At 47.8% G+C, this 17624-nt stretch overlaps 1 protein-coding gene across 1 annotated transcript in view; it reads left to right on the top strand.

The window, feature by feature from the left end:
* TBC1D4 (TBC1 domain family member 4) overlaps nt 1-17624 on the top strand; it is a 44332-nt gene that overhangs the window by 10744 nt on the left and 15964 nt on the right. The window contains exons 7-12 of the mRNA XM_026044521.1: nt 463-582; nt 3697-3771; nt 4638-4864; nt 6470-6610; nt 15637-15801; nt 16568-16860. Coding sequence (XP_025900306.1) covers nt 463-582; nt 3697-3771; nt 4638-4864; nt 6470-6610; nt 15637-15801; nt 16568-16860 — 1021 coding nt within the window. The remainder of the gene's footprint in view (nt 1-462; nt 583-3696; nt 3772-4637; nt 4865-6469; nt 6611-15636; nt 15802-16567; nt 16861-17624) is intronic.

Below are 17624 nucleotides of genomic sequence, written 5' to 3'. Positions count from 1 at the left end.
AAGCGATTGGGGTTGATTTATTGTGGCGTGCTCCATTCTTTAGCTTTGGGTGGGAAGGAAGGAGGGAAAGAAGCCAAGCAATTATTTTGTTTTTTAAGTTTTGGTGTGGTTTTAGGGGTCTTTTTGAAGTCTAGATTTCCTTCTAGTGGGAGGAATACCTCTTCTGTCTCTTCGCTCCTGGATCCCCACTGCATAACAGCCATTTTAGGGAGAGTAGGCGCCAAGAAGGCACCACGTATATCACAAAAGTACCTATCAAATGGAACAGATAACAGTATTGCTCAATTCAGGTTTTTTTAGGTAGTCCTTAAGGGTGGAATGTTCTTTTAACATTTTTTTTTTTTAAATGAAGGCCAAGGCTATGCTGTTCATTATGTAATTTGGTGCAGCTTCGTGCTTGGAGTGCTGCAGTTGCCCAAGGACTTGCCCAAGCTGACCTGTGTCCTGGCCTCCCCTCCACAGGCCGCCCCCAACAGCGCCATCCCGGAGAGCACGGCCGCCGGCGGCAGGTTCAAACTGGACATTCTCAAAAACAAGGCCAAGAAATCCTTGACCAGCTCGCTGGAAAATATCTTCTCAAGGGTAAGATGAACAGCCCGCTGCCAGCACGTCTCCCAGATAGCCTTGACAGCAAAGCCCTATCAGATATTTTTCCTCATAAATACTTAGTGGAGAGAGGTGCCTGTTGTGAAATGTGAGGGTGACAGTGACTTGGCTATGAGGGAAAGTTTATGATAAGCCTCATAGGCAGAGCAAAAAGGCAACTCTGTGAAAAATAAGCCTGACAAGCAAATTAGCTGAGTGTTATCAGATGTCTTGCTTTAAAATGCCTTTTTTTTTTTTTTTTCTTCTGTCAGAAGGGCTGTATGATCTCATAACAGGATCCGTTATCTTGTTTTGAAAGCTTGGATAGATGTCCCTGCATGAATTATGCTGGAGATCTTTATGTTCTGAGAAGTAACCTTGTTCTAGTCTGAGAAGTGACCTTACATCTCCCAGCTGAAAAGCTCGTTGGCCACTAAGAGTCTTGGGGAAGCAGCAGCAAAATGATCCTTGTGCAGGAAATCTACCTGTCTCTATGGATTTTTGAAATTAATTCTTGCTGCTAGCCCGGGACAACATGGAATTGCAGATGATCATGGGAGCGTGCTCTGCATCTCTCTCTATTTATTAGCCTTTTAAAAGTAAGTCTTAAGTGCAGGTTTCTCTTGCTGCCTCATAGGGAGAGTCCTGAGAGGGGAGAAGAGGAATATGAAGGAGTAAATGAAGGAGTCTGAATGCTTGGGATCCAGGGCATAGATGAGCTGCGGTGCTAGATGACATGATGCCAATACAGCTTGGGGCAGTGAAATTAAGATTACTGGCAGCAGGATTTTAAGATTACTGGCAGCAGGTACTTGTTCCTTCTGCTAGTAATCTCAAGTACCTTGCTGCATTTGCCTGTGTTTGTCCCCTTGGCTGCAGCTTAAATGGGAATGCCATAAAGTCATCTTGAGGAGCCACTGGTGCGCCTCACCAAGGAGGCAGAACATTCATTGCCAGGGAGAATCTGTGCCTGCACTGAAGGTTAACCCTGGGCTACACGTAGGACTGAAGCTAGGATTAAAACTTGCCTGAGCAACTCCAGCCTATGCTATATAGAAAGCTTTATAGCTGGGACCTTTGTCAGGGTGTGCAGAGTGTGCATGAAGGGAGCAGTGATGCTCCAAGACCTGGATAATTTCAGCAGTCTGAAATACCATCAGATGGTGACAGCTACAGTCATGCCCTGTGCTGAGGCTCAGTTACTTCCCACGTCTCAAGGACGTGTGACTGGAAAGTCATCTAGTGCTGCCAGTGGGGCACTAACCCTGCAGTGGGGCTGGCCCAGCCCTACGTCACCAGGAAAGCAGCCAGCCTTGCATGGACACGTTCACACACACGTGGAGGGAAGAACATCCCTCAGAAAATACAGGACTTGCATTGAAACCCCTCAGAAGGGAGTATCACTTATCTGGTGTTAGGTTTGATAGAGCGTGTTCCTTCTCAACAGGACTGCTGGGATGTGCTGAGTGCTATAGTACAAGGAGGTACAGATATATGTATATATACGTGCACACACGTTCCTGTACCCAAAGTTGATAGATACAGTTCTAGACAGTGTCTGTGTGCCTGCTCTGTGTGTGCTGTGTGCATGCCCATGTTAGCACAAGGTTCAGCAGTTCTCACTTGGTACCATAGTGCTGTTACAGCAGCCCCCTGCATCGTGGTTAAGTTGTAAATGTATTTAAATGTATTTAGGCTTCAATGCCCCTAAGCCAGCTGCAGGTCACCTGGTGTTAATGTACTGGAATGCTAACGGTGCGTGGCTTATCCTCTCTGTTTTAAGATATAGTTAGCAGTAAAGAGACTAGGAAAGAAAAGATTTATTTGCGTGCGTATTTGTGAAACTCATTCAGAATTGTACTGTAGGTGCAAAGATTTAAATTAGGGAGGAGAAAAAAGTAAAAAAAAAAATGTGTTTTAGGGAGACGTATGTAACGTCAATCTCGCCACAATCTGAAATAAGTTTGCAGTAGCTGGTTTATCTTGGAACACTTTAAGCTTGACAAATGGCATCCAGTCCCCTTTTCAGCTGCCCAAGTGACTTAGAGCTGTCCCCTCACAGTAGGGAAACTTGTTGGGGTCTGTGCGCTGACTTCAGATAGAGCAGTTCACAAAGGAATGTCACTTTTTCACTTGTTTGTTTTGCTGTCCTGGTCTTATTTTTGCTGTGTTTGAACTGAAAACAGGCTGTGGCTTCCTAGCTGTGTACTTCAGAAAAATAAATAAAACCTCCCTCTGACCTCAGGAACAGATTTATCCCAGCCTCCGCCATGCTAACGTTTTTGTTGTTGTTTGATTCCCAAACCAAAAAGCCCTTCTTAGCATGCCAAAAATATAACACTGAGTGTTTTTTAAATCTACTGAGAGGTTTCCAAGTCATCCTTTGCTCTGGTTTTATTGCGAGGGTCAGCGAGGAGATGTTTCAGGCAGCGTATTCCTGCGTCGGAAGCTTAAATGGGGTGATGCACAGAGGGGGCATTCAAAGCCTTGAAAGACAAAATAAACCCTACCAGGAAAAGCAGGCTAAATAAATACTGCAGCTGTTGACAAAACTTCCCCTGTAGCTGCAAGCGTTCCAAGGAGAGCTACTGTGAGCTCAGTCTATCTATAGTTCTCCTAAAAGCCAGGTTTTATTTTCCCCCGTTTAAGTGCTGTAATTTAGCTCAGGCCCAGGTTGCCGCTCGTGTTTCATGATGGTGAGAGTTAGAGGCAGAGGGTGGTCAAAGGCCCTGCTGCTCCCGTGCGGCCAGAAGACCCTGATTTCCAGCCTTGCCTCTCTGCTGTTGGTGGCTCTGCAGCCAGAGAGCCCTGGCCTCAGTTTTAGTGCTTGTCCTGCCTGGGTTTGAGTGGTCTGAAACGCCTAGATGTGGGGTGAAGTATGTGAGGGCAGCCGTCAGGAGTGAAGGAACGTTCAGTGGCTTCAGGAAAGGGGATTGTAGGGGTAGAACCCTCGGGGGAGGGCAGAAAAGCAGTAACAGCTTCAGCCAATGCTTGGAGCGTCCTGCTCTCCGTGGCCTAGCAAGGCACGTGTCCGAGCCGTCCTCTGCACCTCTGCTTATCCCTCGGGCGGGAGGGGAAAGCCCGGATTAACCCCCTGCCTTTTCCTTGCAGGGAGCCAACAGGATGCGAGGCCGCCTGGGAAGCGTGGACAGCTTCGAGCGCTGCAACAGCCTGGCCTCGGACAGGGTGCGTGGGCGCCGCGCGCCCGGAGCCTCCACCTGCGGCTTCGGCTTCAGTCTGCTCTTTGGTCACCTCTATACACGTGTGTGGTGTGGTGGTGTTTGGGGGGATTTGGGGTTTTTTTTCCTTCTATACTTCCCTTCCTTTTCTAAAAGCCAGCAGTCCCTGTCCTGCTTCCGCCTCGCTTCCCGGCAGCAGCTCAAACCGAGCCACATCCCGACTACACGGGCTTCCCCGGAGGTGCCGGATCCTCCTGTCGCAGGCAGCGGTCGCGGGAGGGAAGCGTCTTGCCCCAAACCGCGCGGCCGGGGATGCCGCTGCGGTGGGCTCGCGCCAGCAGCGCTCCGCTCGCTTTCGCTTTGCTTCCCGTTTTTAACATGTCCCTTTCTTTATTTTCCCCCCTGCTGTGTCGCGCCCGGCTTGGCCGCTGCCCTTTCCCTGGGGATGGGCCCTGGGCTGTGACTTTCCTGCGGCGCTTCCTCGCGCGCGGGCCGAGCGGGAGCGCTCCCCTCGCAGGATGCGGCGCCGGCGCCACAGGAAGCCTGCCTCACGATACGCCGAGAAGCCAACACGCTCACACACGCACAGAAAGGCCGTTTCCCTAATCTTTTCACTTCCTTATTTTTCCCGGAGAGAGCCAGGAGCCCGGTAGCTGGAATGCTGTTCGCGGCGAGAGGATGCTTGGAGTAATTAGTACGTTGTTTGCGCTGTACATAAACCTCTCCCTCCGCTTTGCTTTTGGCTTTGAGGCTCCAGAGGCAGCTCTCAAAGGCCCTGGCCGCCCAGCTGGTACCAGCAGGGCAGGGGCCCTGGTGCCGCCGCGCCGTCCCGTCCCATCCCGGCGGCCTCACGGCTCTCGCGCTTCCTTGCAGGACGCCTCTCCGGGGGATTCTCCGCCGGGCACGCCGCCGGCTTCGCCCGTGGGCCCGGCGTGGCCGCCCTTCGCCGAGGAGGAGGCGGGCTCGCCGCGGCTGCGGCGCCGCGCGCACACCTTCAGCCACCCGCCGTCCAGCGCCCGCCGCCGCATCACCTTCCAGAACGGCCGCTCGCAGAGCGCCCGCGCCCCGCTGCTGCGCCACGGCTGCCCCGAGCCCGCCAGGTGGGTCCCCCCGGCGCTTCCCGCAGCCCCCCGGCGCTTCCCGCAGCCCCCCGGCGCTTCCCGCAGCCCCACGGCGCTTCCACTTCTTCATTTGCGGCCTCTGGAAAAAGCGCTCTGAGCCTTCCGGCTTTGCCGCGTGCGGGAGAGGAGGTTCCCGGTGCTTGTAACAGCCCGGTGGTTTGCGCCGGGATGAAAGAAGCTCTGGGAGCTTCAAGTGCCTGTCAGAGCATCGGCTGAGCTCCCTGAGTCCCCGTGCAGAGTTGAAGCTGTGCAGGAATCTCTCCAAGCAGCTGGAAGGATTAAGCACCTCCTCTGACCTGCGGGACGTACCCGTTTCCCTGTTTGCCTTTCTTGGGAGCTTCCCTTGGCAACCTCTTCCCCTTTCCCGTTTGGAGCCTCTCCAGCTAGTTCACGTGGGACGTGGCTCTTGCAGGAGCCCAGCCTCTGTGCTTGCTCCGAGGGGCTCCTTGCACCTCCTGGAGGTGCTGCCTTCCCGCAGCCCTCCTCCCCATCTCCAGTAGGTGTCCATGCAAACTCCAAAACTTCCCCAGGACTCCAGTCCATGGAGGCCTCCCTCCCAGCAGGGAGCCCGTGGGTCACAGCTTGAGCTTCTCGCAGGGCCCCTCCAAAAGGGACTTTAAATGGCACTTTCTCACCCCGACTTGGGTTAGCAGAGTGAGTGCCACAGCAGCTTGCAGAGAAAGACTTAATCTGTTTTAAGCGAAAGGAAAGGGGTGAAGTAAGAAATAAGCCTTCAAATGGCCTTGCTATGCTTGCAAAGACATAAATAATGTGTTTTTTACCCAGATAAACTGCTTATTTTTTTCCACTGACCAGGTCGTATGCAAACAGGAAACCCTGACAGTTCAAACTGAAGGACTTGCTGACTTCACTTCTTTGTAATAGCTTTAAAGAAGTCACTGATTGAGTTGCATAATCAGCAAATTTTCACTCAAAACAGCTTTGTGACAACGTGATTCCAGGCTGGGCTTCTTTTTCTCCCTTTTCTTATTGAGCATTAGCCAGAAATGTTATGTAGAAGAAAATGGGTTGATTCTCATGTCCCTCTTGACATGTTTTACTGTTGTTAAGTAATGTTTAACTGTGCAGTAGGAGTATCTCTTTTGATGCTTGCAAAACTGAAGTTTCATTTTTTTTTGAACTTTGAAAAATTTATCCCAGTACATTACATGTAAATATTCTGTAGTTTATAACAAGTTATAACATAAAACATGTTTATATCATAAAGTTTGTAACATCAGTGCATTGCCAGAACAAGAGAAGGAAAACGGTAATGTGATTTATTTTACGGAGAGCAAGTCTGAAAGGGTATTTTCTGACGTTTCAGAGCCTCATTTTCTGCATTGTTTTGAGAACAAATAACGCTGAAGAAACGAGATCTCCCGCCTGCTCTTCAGGGCCATTAAAATGTTTCTAAAAAGGCATCGAGTGTAACAGCAGGGTCGCTGTTATCAGGCAAACTGCCCAGAAGTGCACTTGGTGCAGCTTAGCTTCTGGAAAGCCAAGATATCCTCAGCGTGGGTGCCTGTGTCCGTGCCCCGCTCCGTCCTGACGCACGTGCTCTATGTTCTTGTTGCCCCACAGCCCTGTTCTGGGGGTCCGGCGTGCTCGCACCGGGGGCGAGTCGGCGCCACCCGGCCTCCCTTCCTCCCTCTCTGCCCCATCTTTCCTGAAAAACTTTTACCCGGGCTCGGGAAGGCTGCCGCAGCACCCGGAGAATGAGAGGTGAGAGCGGCCGGCGCCTCTCTAACCAACGCGCGCGGCGCCGGTGAGCGACGGCGCTCGGGGCCGGGAAAAGCCCACTAAAAACAGGGGCCTGCCCGCCGGCACTCACTAGCTGCTGCCCTGCGGCAGAACTGCTGCATCGGCCTCGCACTTCCCACGCGCTCCTTATTCCTGCCGCTTTGAGGAGCCTTGCTGCCACTTTAACGCTTCCCGCGCCGCATCCCGCGAAGCCCCCGGTGCTGCTGGGAGCACCCGCGTGGGGACTGAGAGGAGCACAGCGTGCCCGGGGTGTCCGTGCACGAAGCGGGGAGCCCGCGTGGCTGCCAGGCAGCTGCCGCTAACAGCTGAGCAGAGAGAATCGCCAATAACGCCGGATTCAGAGGGAGCGGGGATCGCGTCGGTGCGAAAGGCTCTGGGTGTGTGCGTGGAAGTTGCACTACTTCTTATTATCAACATAGGTCCTGCTTCACAGAGTTTGTATATATTTATAGAAACACACATATATATGCAAATATATGCACACGCACTCTAATATATGTTGTTTTTTCTGAGTTAAAGCTGTAGTAAGATGTGGCTATACTTCTGTTATTTATTTATCTATTTGTTTATTTTTGTCAGCCCTTTTAAATTTCTTCATTTCAACAACTCCTTTTTTCCCCATCTTCGTTCTCTCTTTATGGCCTGAATTATTTGCTGGTATCTAGTGCTGTTCATCTTTAAATTGCAAGAACAAGATCTGCTCAGCTTTGAACGTGGCTCTCCCCAGATCATTCGGGAAAATCTCCAGGTCACTCGAGAAAATCTCGTGGAGTTGAAATAGGTGCTTTTGTGATTGCTGCTGTTCTTCCTTGGAAAAAAAATAGCAATAGATTGAGTTCTTAGTGTACAAAAGTGAAGATGAAATCTGGGTTTTGGACCTGTCATAACGAATACCTGCAGATTTCTGTTGTATGAGTTGGGGTGGAAGTTATTCCAAGATGGCCTTAGGAAGCATTTCCACCTGTTGGATCGCAGTTTCATTAAATACACTCAGATTAGTTTGTAATCTCATTTTAGGACATACTTTTGTACATTTGACATGTTATAGTCAGACTAGCATGACAGACAATTGAGCTAAAGTTGGTGTTGATACACATTGGTCGCATCTTGTAACATATAGATTAGTATAACAAGGTACAAGTATGCATTGTCTCTGTACCCTGTCTTGATTTCTGTGTCTGTACACTGTACCCTGTCTTGATTTCATTGACACTTAAAATGTCTCTGGCCTCTAAAGAGCAACCCAAAAGCTGTGATGCAGACTCGCTGGTTGGAAGGACTCTGTCAAAGCCAACAGCTTTGTAGCAGCAGATATCCTGGATGCCCATCCTGGTAGGAGGACAACGTAACCCAATCACTGCTTGCTTATTTCTAGGATGAGCCTTTCCAAAACCACTCCTAAAAACGAAAGCTTTGAGGATGTTACAGGAAGTTGAGGAAGCTGGAGTTTTGAGGATGGAATAATGTTCTGCATTGCCCTACTTGTGTGCTCAAACACAGGTGAACAGGCAATAAGCAGTGCACGCATTTGAAAGCTGAGAGACGCCCTCTCATCCAGCATGGAAATAAGTTTTTTATGTCACCTGCTCTCAAGCTTCTGTCCGAGAACAGGCACTATGTGAGGGCAGAGGTGCTGAGGTGTGTCAGCCCCTGCTAGACTGCAGTGAGGCCACAGTAAGCAGCAGGTAAGTGGCTTTTTAGAGTGGAAATGTAGGAAACCGGTGCCTGGATTTAGGGGGTGTGCAGAGAAATGAGGAAAAACAGCCTGGCTCTTACAGGCTACCTCTTATTTCAGTTTCACTACAACTTTTGCTCCCTTCAGCTAGAAGGCATGGAGTTGAAGCAGCTTCCAGGGTGGTTTGTACAAGAAACTGGATTCTGTTAAATGTACGTTTCTGGAACTGGGAATAAGCTCTGTACTAGACCTGTAACACCAGCTACTTTATCACTAAAGTGCCTGAGATGTAATTACTCGTCTTGGTTATGTGTTCTGCTCAAGGGTTTTATTGTAATGGGGTTTTGAACTGCTAGGTGGGAAAAAAAATCTACAAATGAGGAACAATTCCCAGAAGAAAAATGTGTTACTCTTTTAGGCTCCACAGTGTGCAAGTTTCTGATAATATTTGATCTTGGATTTCTGCAGAATCTCTTGTGTGACTTTATTTTGTATATTTTTCCAATTGCTTTCTCTTTTTATCTTGAGAGTGTATTTGTGAAAATGGGATCTCATTAGTTAAGAATTTTACTGGGAACAAGTGGGCCTAAACTGTCACGACAGGTAAGTCACAGTAGCCAAGGTTGAAGTGTTAGCAAGTAGTTGGGCTCAAATGAGGGAAGTGAATATGGCAAACGTAGTCAGAAAGCAGTGATAAAAGAGTAATTCTGATACGCTAGAAAGTGTCACTCGGGTGATCCAGCTGGCATTTGAACTGGCTAATGAGGAATAAAATATATTGTCCCATGAGTGTTTATTTGAGCTTGCAAATCTATCGATGAAAATACTTGTCATGAGGTTTAGGAATAGGAGGAAGTTCAGGGCTTTTTTTTCCCCCTTATTTCCCGTGGTTCCTCTTCCCAGAGAGGACCCCGTTCTACCCTAATGGGTTTGACTTGACGTGTCCTTAACGTTCCTGTGTAAACATAAACTAAGCTGAAGCTGACTGCAGTGTGGCAGTCCTTTGACAGATGACAAACTGTGAGTTGTGCAACTGTTAGGGCACGCTCGCTTTATTAAAACTTAGTTCAAGTTAGCTGTTAACTTAGGCAAAGCTACGGTGCATTGTCCTCTCTGGGGAGAATCATGGTAACTGTGCCTCCATGAAGTGTCTTCTAGCTTGCAACATCACCCACATTGTGCTGAGGTTCTTGGTGGTCTGGCTTCCCATATTTTTGAGACTACATATTAGAAAAGAAAAAAAAAAGGAACTTTTCTTGGAGTTCTGGTGAACTTTGGGCAGGAGCAGAGCCAGTTTGGGCCTGAATTCATGTTAGGAAGGTGCTTGGTTTCTAGCAGTTGAGTTGGCTTATGTATATAGCATCCCACAGGGTCAGGCTGGGGAGCTGCGCATTCAAACGCAGCTCCACTCGTTATATCTTTCTGCAGTAGCCTCTCTCTATAAAGGTAACTCAAAGCTGCCTTTGCATCAGATTTCCCATATGGGCACAAGCTCGGAAGCGGCTGCTAGGGAGATTTCGGGTGCAATGGCTCTTAGCTGGTCACGGAGCTCTTCATCCCACCCGGCCGAGGCAGAAAAGTGCCATGTCTAGGGTACAGCTGCTCCCCACAGCATCACCCACGGTGATTCTCTTCCATTACGCTGCTATTTACAGAGCTGGTCGTGCCTGTTTATCCCCCTTTTTGGGGCATGCTAATATAGCTCCTTTCGCAGGCAGTGGGGATGTCTCCATTTAGACAGGATGAATCACTCCTTCCAGATCTCTTGACCTTCATTAAACAGGGAGCCTGGTTGGATTGGCTGGATTTTAAGGCCTGCTGCAGATGTCTAAAGACAAGAGAGGAAATTACTCTCCAAGTGACTTTGCAATGGGAAAAGATCTGTCTTTTTCCTTAGTGTGTGTGAGGAGTCTGGGTTAGTTTGTTTTTAATTCTAGTAATTACTGCGGAGGTGCTTTGCATGGGAGAAGGAAAAGGTTGATCTGCTCTCCAGTCTAACGATTGAACAGTATAGTAAAACCAGCTATCAACATAGTGTTATTACCAGGTGCCTTCCTAACCTGCCTGCAGAAGGTTTTATTGCAATTAGAACTAAATTAGGTCTAAAGAAGATTCCAGAGTGGAAAAGGAGCAGACATTTTTTAGTAAGTGCCATGTGAAGCTTTTAATGCTAAACATAAGCATGCAGAAGCACTAGAAAGAGAAATGAATGCTGAATTAAATGATCAGGACTTGGAAAGCTGCTTTTTTAACCTGGGCCTTTTAGTTTCAGAAATGACTGGTTTTGGTTCTGCGGTTGTCTGTTGACTGGCTTTGGTGGCTCTTGAAAGCGAGGCCATTAGAAGAAGCTGATTTTACATAAAAATAACTGCAGCCCTTTTAAAAATGGGGTTACCTGCAGGATGGGTTTGGCTGGACCTGGCTGTCCCTGTTCGTTGCATTGTCTATCATGCACAGATGAGTTAGGTGGCCAGTCCTTATTTTTGAACAGGTTGCCCTTTCAAAACAGTTCCCTTCCACGGGCAGAGAACAGAATAGTTGAGAAAGGTCTTTAAGCAAAACAGCAGAAAGTAATAATTTAAAATAACCATAAATGCAACCAGTGGGAAAGGTGGGCTGATGGAAACTAGGCTTTCTTCTCCCTGAGGGGTCAAATACTTCACGTGTTGGGCTTTTGTATTTAGGCTTCTGCCAGCCAAGCTCCTGGGAACTGAATTATCAGCTGTCTTTCTGTTCTGGTGTCTATGGGATTTTGTGCCCTCTTGGCCTCCAGATTGGTTGAACAAAGTAGGCTGAGTTGTTTAAATTGCCACTTGGAGCTGCCTAAAGCAGACGCTGAAAAGGAAGCAAACTGGCCCGAAGTGCAGAGCTTGGTGTGAGCAGCAGCACTGGCCCTCGGGTCAGTTGGCTTGCATGAATTCAGGTGCAAAATAAGCCGGAAAAGTATTGCCTAATGAGTTCCCATGTAGCAATGGGATCTCTTTGTATTTCTTGGAATGGCAGTCTTGGGGAACACTCCAAAGGATAGCTTTGGAAAGAAATCGAAAGAAATGAAGCCAAGCAGGAGACATGTTCGTAGCATGAAGAAGTGGTGGAGTTTTTTTTTTGACTAGCTGTCTAATCTTCATAGTCTGCATTATCCACTAGAAGAGCGAACTGTGATTTTTTTTTTTTTTTTTTTTGGTGACTTGCGTTGCAGTTATGTGAGATAAAAAGCTGAAAGGATCAGTACTGCCTGCTCCTTAGCATTTGGGTTGTTGGTCATAACTGCTTAAGGTTGAAAATACTTCGAGTTTTTAATTTTATGTTGTGTATGAACTCACTGAAGCCTTACGGTTTCTTTACGTGGTCAGGAGTGTAGGGCCTGGGTAGTCTTATGGAGAAACATGGTTCTTCAGGGCTGAACTGGAATACATGTGTCTATGTGGAGAGTGCTGCATTACTGGCTTCTGGAGCTGCATGGCAGATGTGTTAAGTGATTAAAACAGGGACAGTGTGTATGCAAAACAGAGTCTTTAACTTTGACAGAAATACTTTGCTTTCAGGAACTCCTCTCTTGAACTGCTTGTTTATACCTGTTCATATACTTGCCATCATGCCCTAGTTTGCAGTTCAGTTCTTTCATCTGTCCTATATTACTTGAAGACTTTACATATTATCATCTCTTCATTCCTACTGCTTTCACTAGGGTGCACTTAATCGTGTTCCTCTCCTGGCAGGTTGCAATAGAACAGTAACTTGTCATATATAGTTGCATTTGTTTGCTTTTTGTTTTGATGCTTATGACTCTGTATACACACACACAAAAAAATCATTCTCTGCCTTGCTCTGGTGCCTAGGTTGTATAATCCATAGATAATAGAGCAATTTTTTAATCTCTTGAATTTGAGGTGGCAACTTGATCTTGAAAAATGCAATTGCAAACTAGAAATAAAGCTTGGACTGTTTCATTTAGTTGCAAAACTTTCCCCATGTAGAAATGCAACGTATGCCTATGTATGATCAGAAGAGGGCTTTTGTGGACTCTCTTTCCTCCTGGCTATTTGAGGTTTCGTATCAATTTCCTGACAGGAAAGCTGTGAAGATCCTGCTGTTTCCCCAGCTGGGGAGGCAGGGAAAACTCTGCTGAACTTTCCAATGACAATGTCTGAACTCTGTGTAACTTTTTGTTGTCATTAGGCTTTTGTAGTCCCCCTGCTTACATTAATAAATTACATCCTTTTGGGGGCATCTGGAAAGTAATGCTCAGATATAAATCCCTATTTTATTTTATTTTGTTTTGTTTTATTTTCTCTTTTCTCCCCCTAAATTGGATTTGGGAATATTTTTCTTTGTTCTCTTTCTATCTTACCCTTCTTAAATCAGTTTTCACTGTTGTCCTTGCCTGAGTGTGGCAAGCTCTGTGCCTAAGACATTGAAACAGGATATTCGCTCACCAGCCAGCACTTGGAAAGAAGCAGTAATTAACGGTGGTTGCTCAAAATACTGGGGAATTTTGGTAGGTGCAACAGCAGGAATAGAGGCCTGCAGAACTCCCTGCTTTATACAGTTCACAAAGTAGCACCTATGACTAATTCATCCCACCGTCAATTTTGGGACTTGAATGACCTACACAGCTTAGTTCCATAGACTAAAATAACCATCTTATTCTGGCTTTCCTGCAAGTTGTGTGACTGTAAATTGAATCCACATCCCAGGAATGTCTGCATGTTTTAGGGATGCTCTAGCTGAATGTGGGGTTTTGTACAAAGCAACAGAAATGAAGCTTTCGTTCCTTTGTTATGCAGCTGCGTAACAAGCTGTAAGCTGTGGAAGGATTTAGCTTTTATGTGCTAACATATTGAGTAGTAGCTTCATTACAGTTATTTATAGAAACACGAGTTATATTGATCAATACATCCAAACTCTGTGGTTGCACTGACTTACCTTTAGAAAACAGCAGCTCTAAATTCAAAATTATTTTTGCAGTCTAAATTTATCTTGCACAAGCAGTGATTTCTGTTTCTGTTTTTTCTTCCCTCACAAAATATGTAAGAGTCAGCCAAAAAAAGGTTGGGATTTCTGTCACTGTTTTGGTTGGTAAAACGTGCTGCTCTGTTCAAGCCACCTCCTAAGAGCAGCAAGGGACTGTTCCTTGTCCTGTAGGAACTAAATCAGGAATAGTGAGTAGCTCAGATTATCTGTTATCAGACCAATTAATCAGATTGATTAACGCTGTGTTGGGCTTTCCTTCTGTCTGACTCTCTGCAGAGATGCTGCACTGCAGCATGGAGGTTCTTCGTGGGATGAAGGGTTGTGTACAGCTGTGTTGATGCAGTAGTTCTGCATGATGGAGCTGGGGACATAGGTCCCTATATTTGATGCTGGCCTCCCAGGAAGCCCTTAGCTAAATAGCCATAGTTTCTTTGATGGCTTTACACATTTGAAAGTGCACCTGTTTCATTCTCAACTCATTCTCAAACTGGGAGAAAACATTGCAGGAAAGCCCCCGACTTCCCAAGAATGCCGAAATACAGTTGTGGATGACTTAACACCTTCAGGAGAGGACTAGGATTTCACTGCAACGCTACTCTAGTACTTTTGATGAAGCATCTAGTCTGTGAGACTTGGCCGCAGTGTGGGTACTGCAAACCACTGTGATCACAGAACCCTTAAGGTTGGAAGGGACCTATAGAGATGATCTGCTCCAACCCCCTTGCTCCAGCAGGGACATCCTGAGCACAGGGCACAGACCTGTGTCCAACTGGGTTTGGAAGATCTTCAAAGAAGGAGACTCCACAACCTCTCTGGGCAGCCTGTGCCAGGGCTCTGACACCCTCACTGCCAAGAAATTCACCCTTAAATTCCTGTGGAACTTTTGGTGCTTCAGTTTGTGGCCATTTCCTCTAGTCCTATCGCTGGCCACCACTGAAAAGAGGCTGCCCCCCTCCTCCTCACTGCCTCCCTTGAGGTATTTATACACTCTGATCAGGTCCCCCCTCAGCCTCCTCTTCTCCAGGCTGAACAGGCCCAGCTCTCTCAGCCTTTGCTCATAGGGCAGATGTTCCAGGCCTCTGATCATCCTGGTAGCCCTGCGCTGGACTCTCTCCAGCAGCTCCACATCCCTCTTGTACTGGGGAGCCCAGCACTGGACACAGTGCTCCAGATGTGGCCTTACCAGGGCTGAGTAGAGAAGGACGATAAATGGGGTGATACTTTGGGCCTCCCTTTGTGTGTCTCCTCCCTATGCAGCAGAGGCACCTCCAAGTAAAAGGGCATGCCTGTGGTGAGGTAGATTGGCACGTAATGTTTGTGTTCCTTCCTGAAGTCTGTGGCAGCTGAGGAATCCCATGACTGTGGTGGAAGCTCGCCTGGGGCTTGCTGGGTTGGAGTCTTCCCCAGCTGCCTCGCGCTGCTGCCGCCGCCACAGGCAGTTTGGGGGTTTCTTTTGTCTGCGGTGGAGGAAGAAAAAAACATAAAAACCAGCTTGTAACTGCTCCAGGTGCCGTGTGGGTGTTGCAGGGAGGGGCCTGTGGCCCCCAGGGTGGGTGGCTATTGCTCTGTTGTGTGAACCGTGTCTCTGCTGCAAATGCGGAGCTCAGGAGCGCCTTGGAAAGCGGCTCGAGCGCCTGTGCAAGCGGCCTGTCCTCACGCCAGCAGCAGAGGGGCACAGATAGAGCTTCCTACCCGAGCTTGTCCAACCTCTCCTTGAGCCTTCCAACCACATAAGCTTCTCCTGCAGTCCCTCTGCAGACTTGCCTCTTCGTGGCGGCTGGAGATGAGTTCTTGAGCTCCCTGTGTCAGGGCCTGGGCCTCTGTTGCGGAGGCTGCGTGGGGAGGCCCCAGCGCTGCCTCCAGTGAAATGTTCTCCTGCCGCCTCCTCTTCGAAATGCCACAAATTAAGCAGTTGCTCTGGTCAAGCAACGCCCGCGCTGCTAGAGGTAGCATGTAAGACCACTCCTGTAAAACTAACGTACAGCAAAGCAAAGCCCATTGCTGCCTGTTTTAGAGGCTAAACAATAGCTCCTCTTGTCCTGCACTTACAAGTCTTTTAGCTTCTCACAAAAGCTTAGCTTTTATGCTGAGCTTCCAGCTGAGCACCGTATGAAAGCTTTGAATGCTAGTGTGTAGTGCAAACTTCACAGCTCTGCCTCACATGAAGGTAGCTGGTCACTCCTGTGCTCAAGGTGAGCCTTGCGCCACAGCACTCGCTGCCTTCCAGAGCTTTCCAGCAGGCCTCATTGCACAGCAGCCATGTTTAATAAGGATGTGTTTTTCCCGCCCGCGAGGCGGGCTTGTTTTGATCACCCCGTTTGCTTTCTCTTTGCGCCAGTGATGGGGAGGGCAAGAAGAGGACGGCGCCGGCGTGCGGCAGCGAGGCCCTGAACGCGGCCGGGGCCGCGCTTGCGCCGCGCCGCGTCTCCTGGCGCCAGAGGATATTCCTGCGCGTCGCTTCGCCCGTGAACAAGTCGCCCGCCAGGATGCAGCACCCAGGTCGGTGGGGGCTTCTTAAAGAAAATAAGCAGGCGTTACTCTGCTGGTCGTTACTGAAATGGATTGCGGCAAGTGCAGATGTCAAAATTCAGGAGAAAGGGAGTCGTGTCTACGTATATATTTGATATTCTTGCTAAAGACTCCTGTTAGGTGTGTTCGGATCAGTTGGCTTTGGCTCTCTGCTGCTTTAAACAGATGATTCAGTCATCAAAATCAAATGGATTGCACTCTGCTGTGGCTCTGCTGATAGCAAAGAAACTAAAAATTGCCTTTTGCTAACAAAAATATCCTCTTTACCAGATAGCAATTTTTCACTGTGGCCTGCTTATGTAATAGCAGTGTTTGCAGCAGTCAGGGTCATTTCTCTGCCTTTTCCTTGGTGCAGAAGTGCGTTTTTGAGGGGGTTAGTAACTCTTACAGCTTTAGGCCCAATAAGCAGGAAACCTCTGAAGTATCTGAAATCATGACATAGTGGATGCAATGCAACTAGTAGAGCTGCCAGCCCTGGATTGATGGCCAACCTTTCAGTGGCCACGTTCTCCCTATGCTGCAACTTAGCAGGTGGTGAAAGTTGCTAAGTTGCTTTTTGTGATAAATCCTGTGATAAACCTCCTCAGAAAACAAGTGCAACTGCACAGGAGACTATGGATAAGTGCTTTTTTGTAATTAAGAAGTTAGCTGAGGACAATGTTAAAATACGGAGTGACCCTAATGCTTTAAGAAAACAACCTCCCCTGTTGAGCTGTGCCCTCTGTGCCTGGCTGCTGAAGGATGTTTCCATTTTGCTGTAGCACAGAGGTTTGTGAGGTGTCAAACAGCCTGTTTCCTGTAAGAGCTCTTTGGTTCTTTGCAGATGGTCACGAGGGAAGGGAGCTGCTGCCGTTATCGCCTCTCGCTCCGCCGCTGGAGGAGGACCCTCTCCTTCTGGTAATGCAAAACGAGGAGGCCCCGGATAATGCTGCAGAGAGGAGGAACTCGGAGGAACTGCAGAGTCTCTGGAGAAAAGCCATTCATCAACAAATCCTGTTGCTTCGCATGGAGAAAGAGAACCAGAAGCTGGAAGGTTAGCTGTTTGCAAATTCCCCATGAAAGCCTTTATGAATTCTGCTCTCAGACACTGGAAACTGTGCTGGTGTTGGGAACCTCAAACTCAGGCTGTGAAACTTTGCTGATAATGCTGCTAACAAATATTACCAAATACTCTCGTTCTTTCCTTCCTCTTCCCTCCTCCCCCTCAACCTTTCCTGCATAGCCCTGGCTTGGTTTGTTGCATTGCCCTTTATTAAAGGTAATCTTAGCTAAAGGAGGCCTAAGCCACTACAGTGGACGTATGTATTTTAGCTGACTAAATCAAGGCATTCTGATGCAAAGTGGAGTCAGGAGAATGGGCTCTGTGTGAACATTTAAGAAAAGAGGACCCTACCCTCTGTGTTTCTTTTCAAGTCGTTGCAGCCCAGTCAGAAATTACTCAAATATCAGACGTTGTAAAAAGCCTATGGTGACTTTAACTAGGCTTCTTCCTTGGTCCCTCATTAATCACATCAAAATATAAATAAATGTAAATATTTATTTATACCTGGCCAACCTCAGATGCTTGCCAGCTATCAGAACTTTGGACTAAGCCATTGCCATTTAGCCATTTTGGTATGGCTAGTCATGACTCATACAAATGAAAGACTGGATGTAATATCCGTCAGTGTGTAAGTTTTTGAGTATGGTAGATGAATGACTTTCAGTGCAAGTTTAAAATTTTAAATGCATTTTTTCCCTAAATGCTGCCCCTATCTTCTCCTCTGTGGTGTATAACCACATTATATGGTAGTCTGA

This window comes from Nothoprocta perdicaria, unplaced genomic scaffold (assembly GCF_003342845.1).
Source record: "Nothoprocta perdicaria isolate Ctin4 unplaced genomic scaffold, notPer1 scaffold_37, whole genome shotgun sequence".
Classification (NCBI taxonomy): domain Eukaryota; kingdom Metazoa; phylum Chordata; class Aves; order Tinamiformes; family Tinamidae; genus Nothoprocta; species Nothoprocta perdicaria.
The sequence above is the reverse complement of the archived record's forward strand: the minus strand, read 5'-3'. Positions and strand labels throughout refer to the sequence as shown.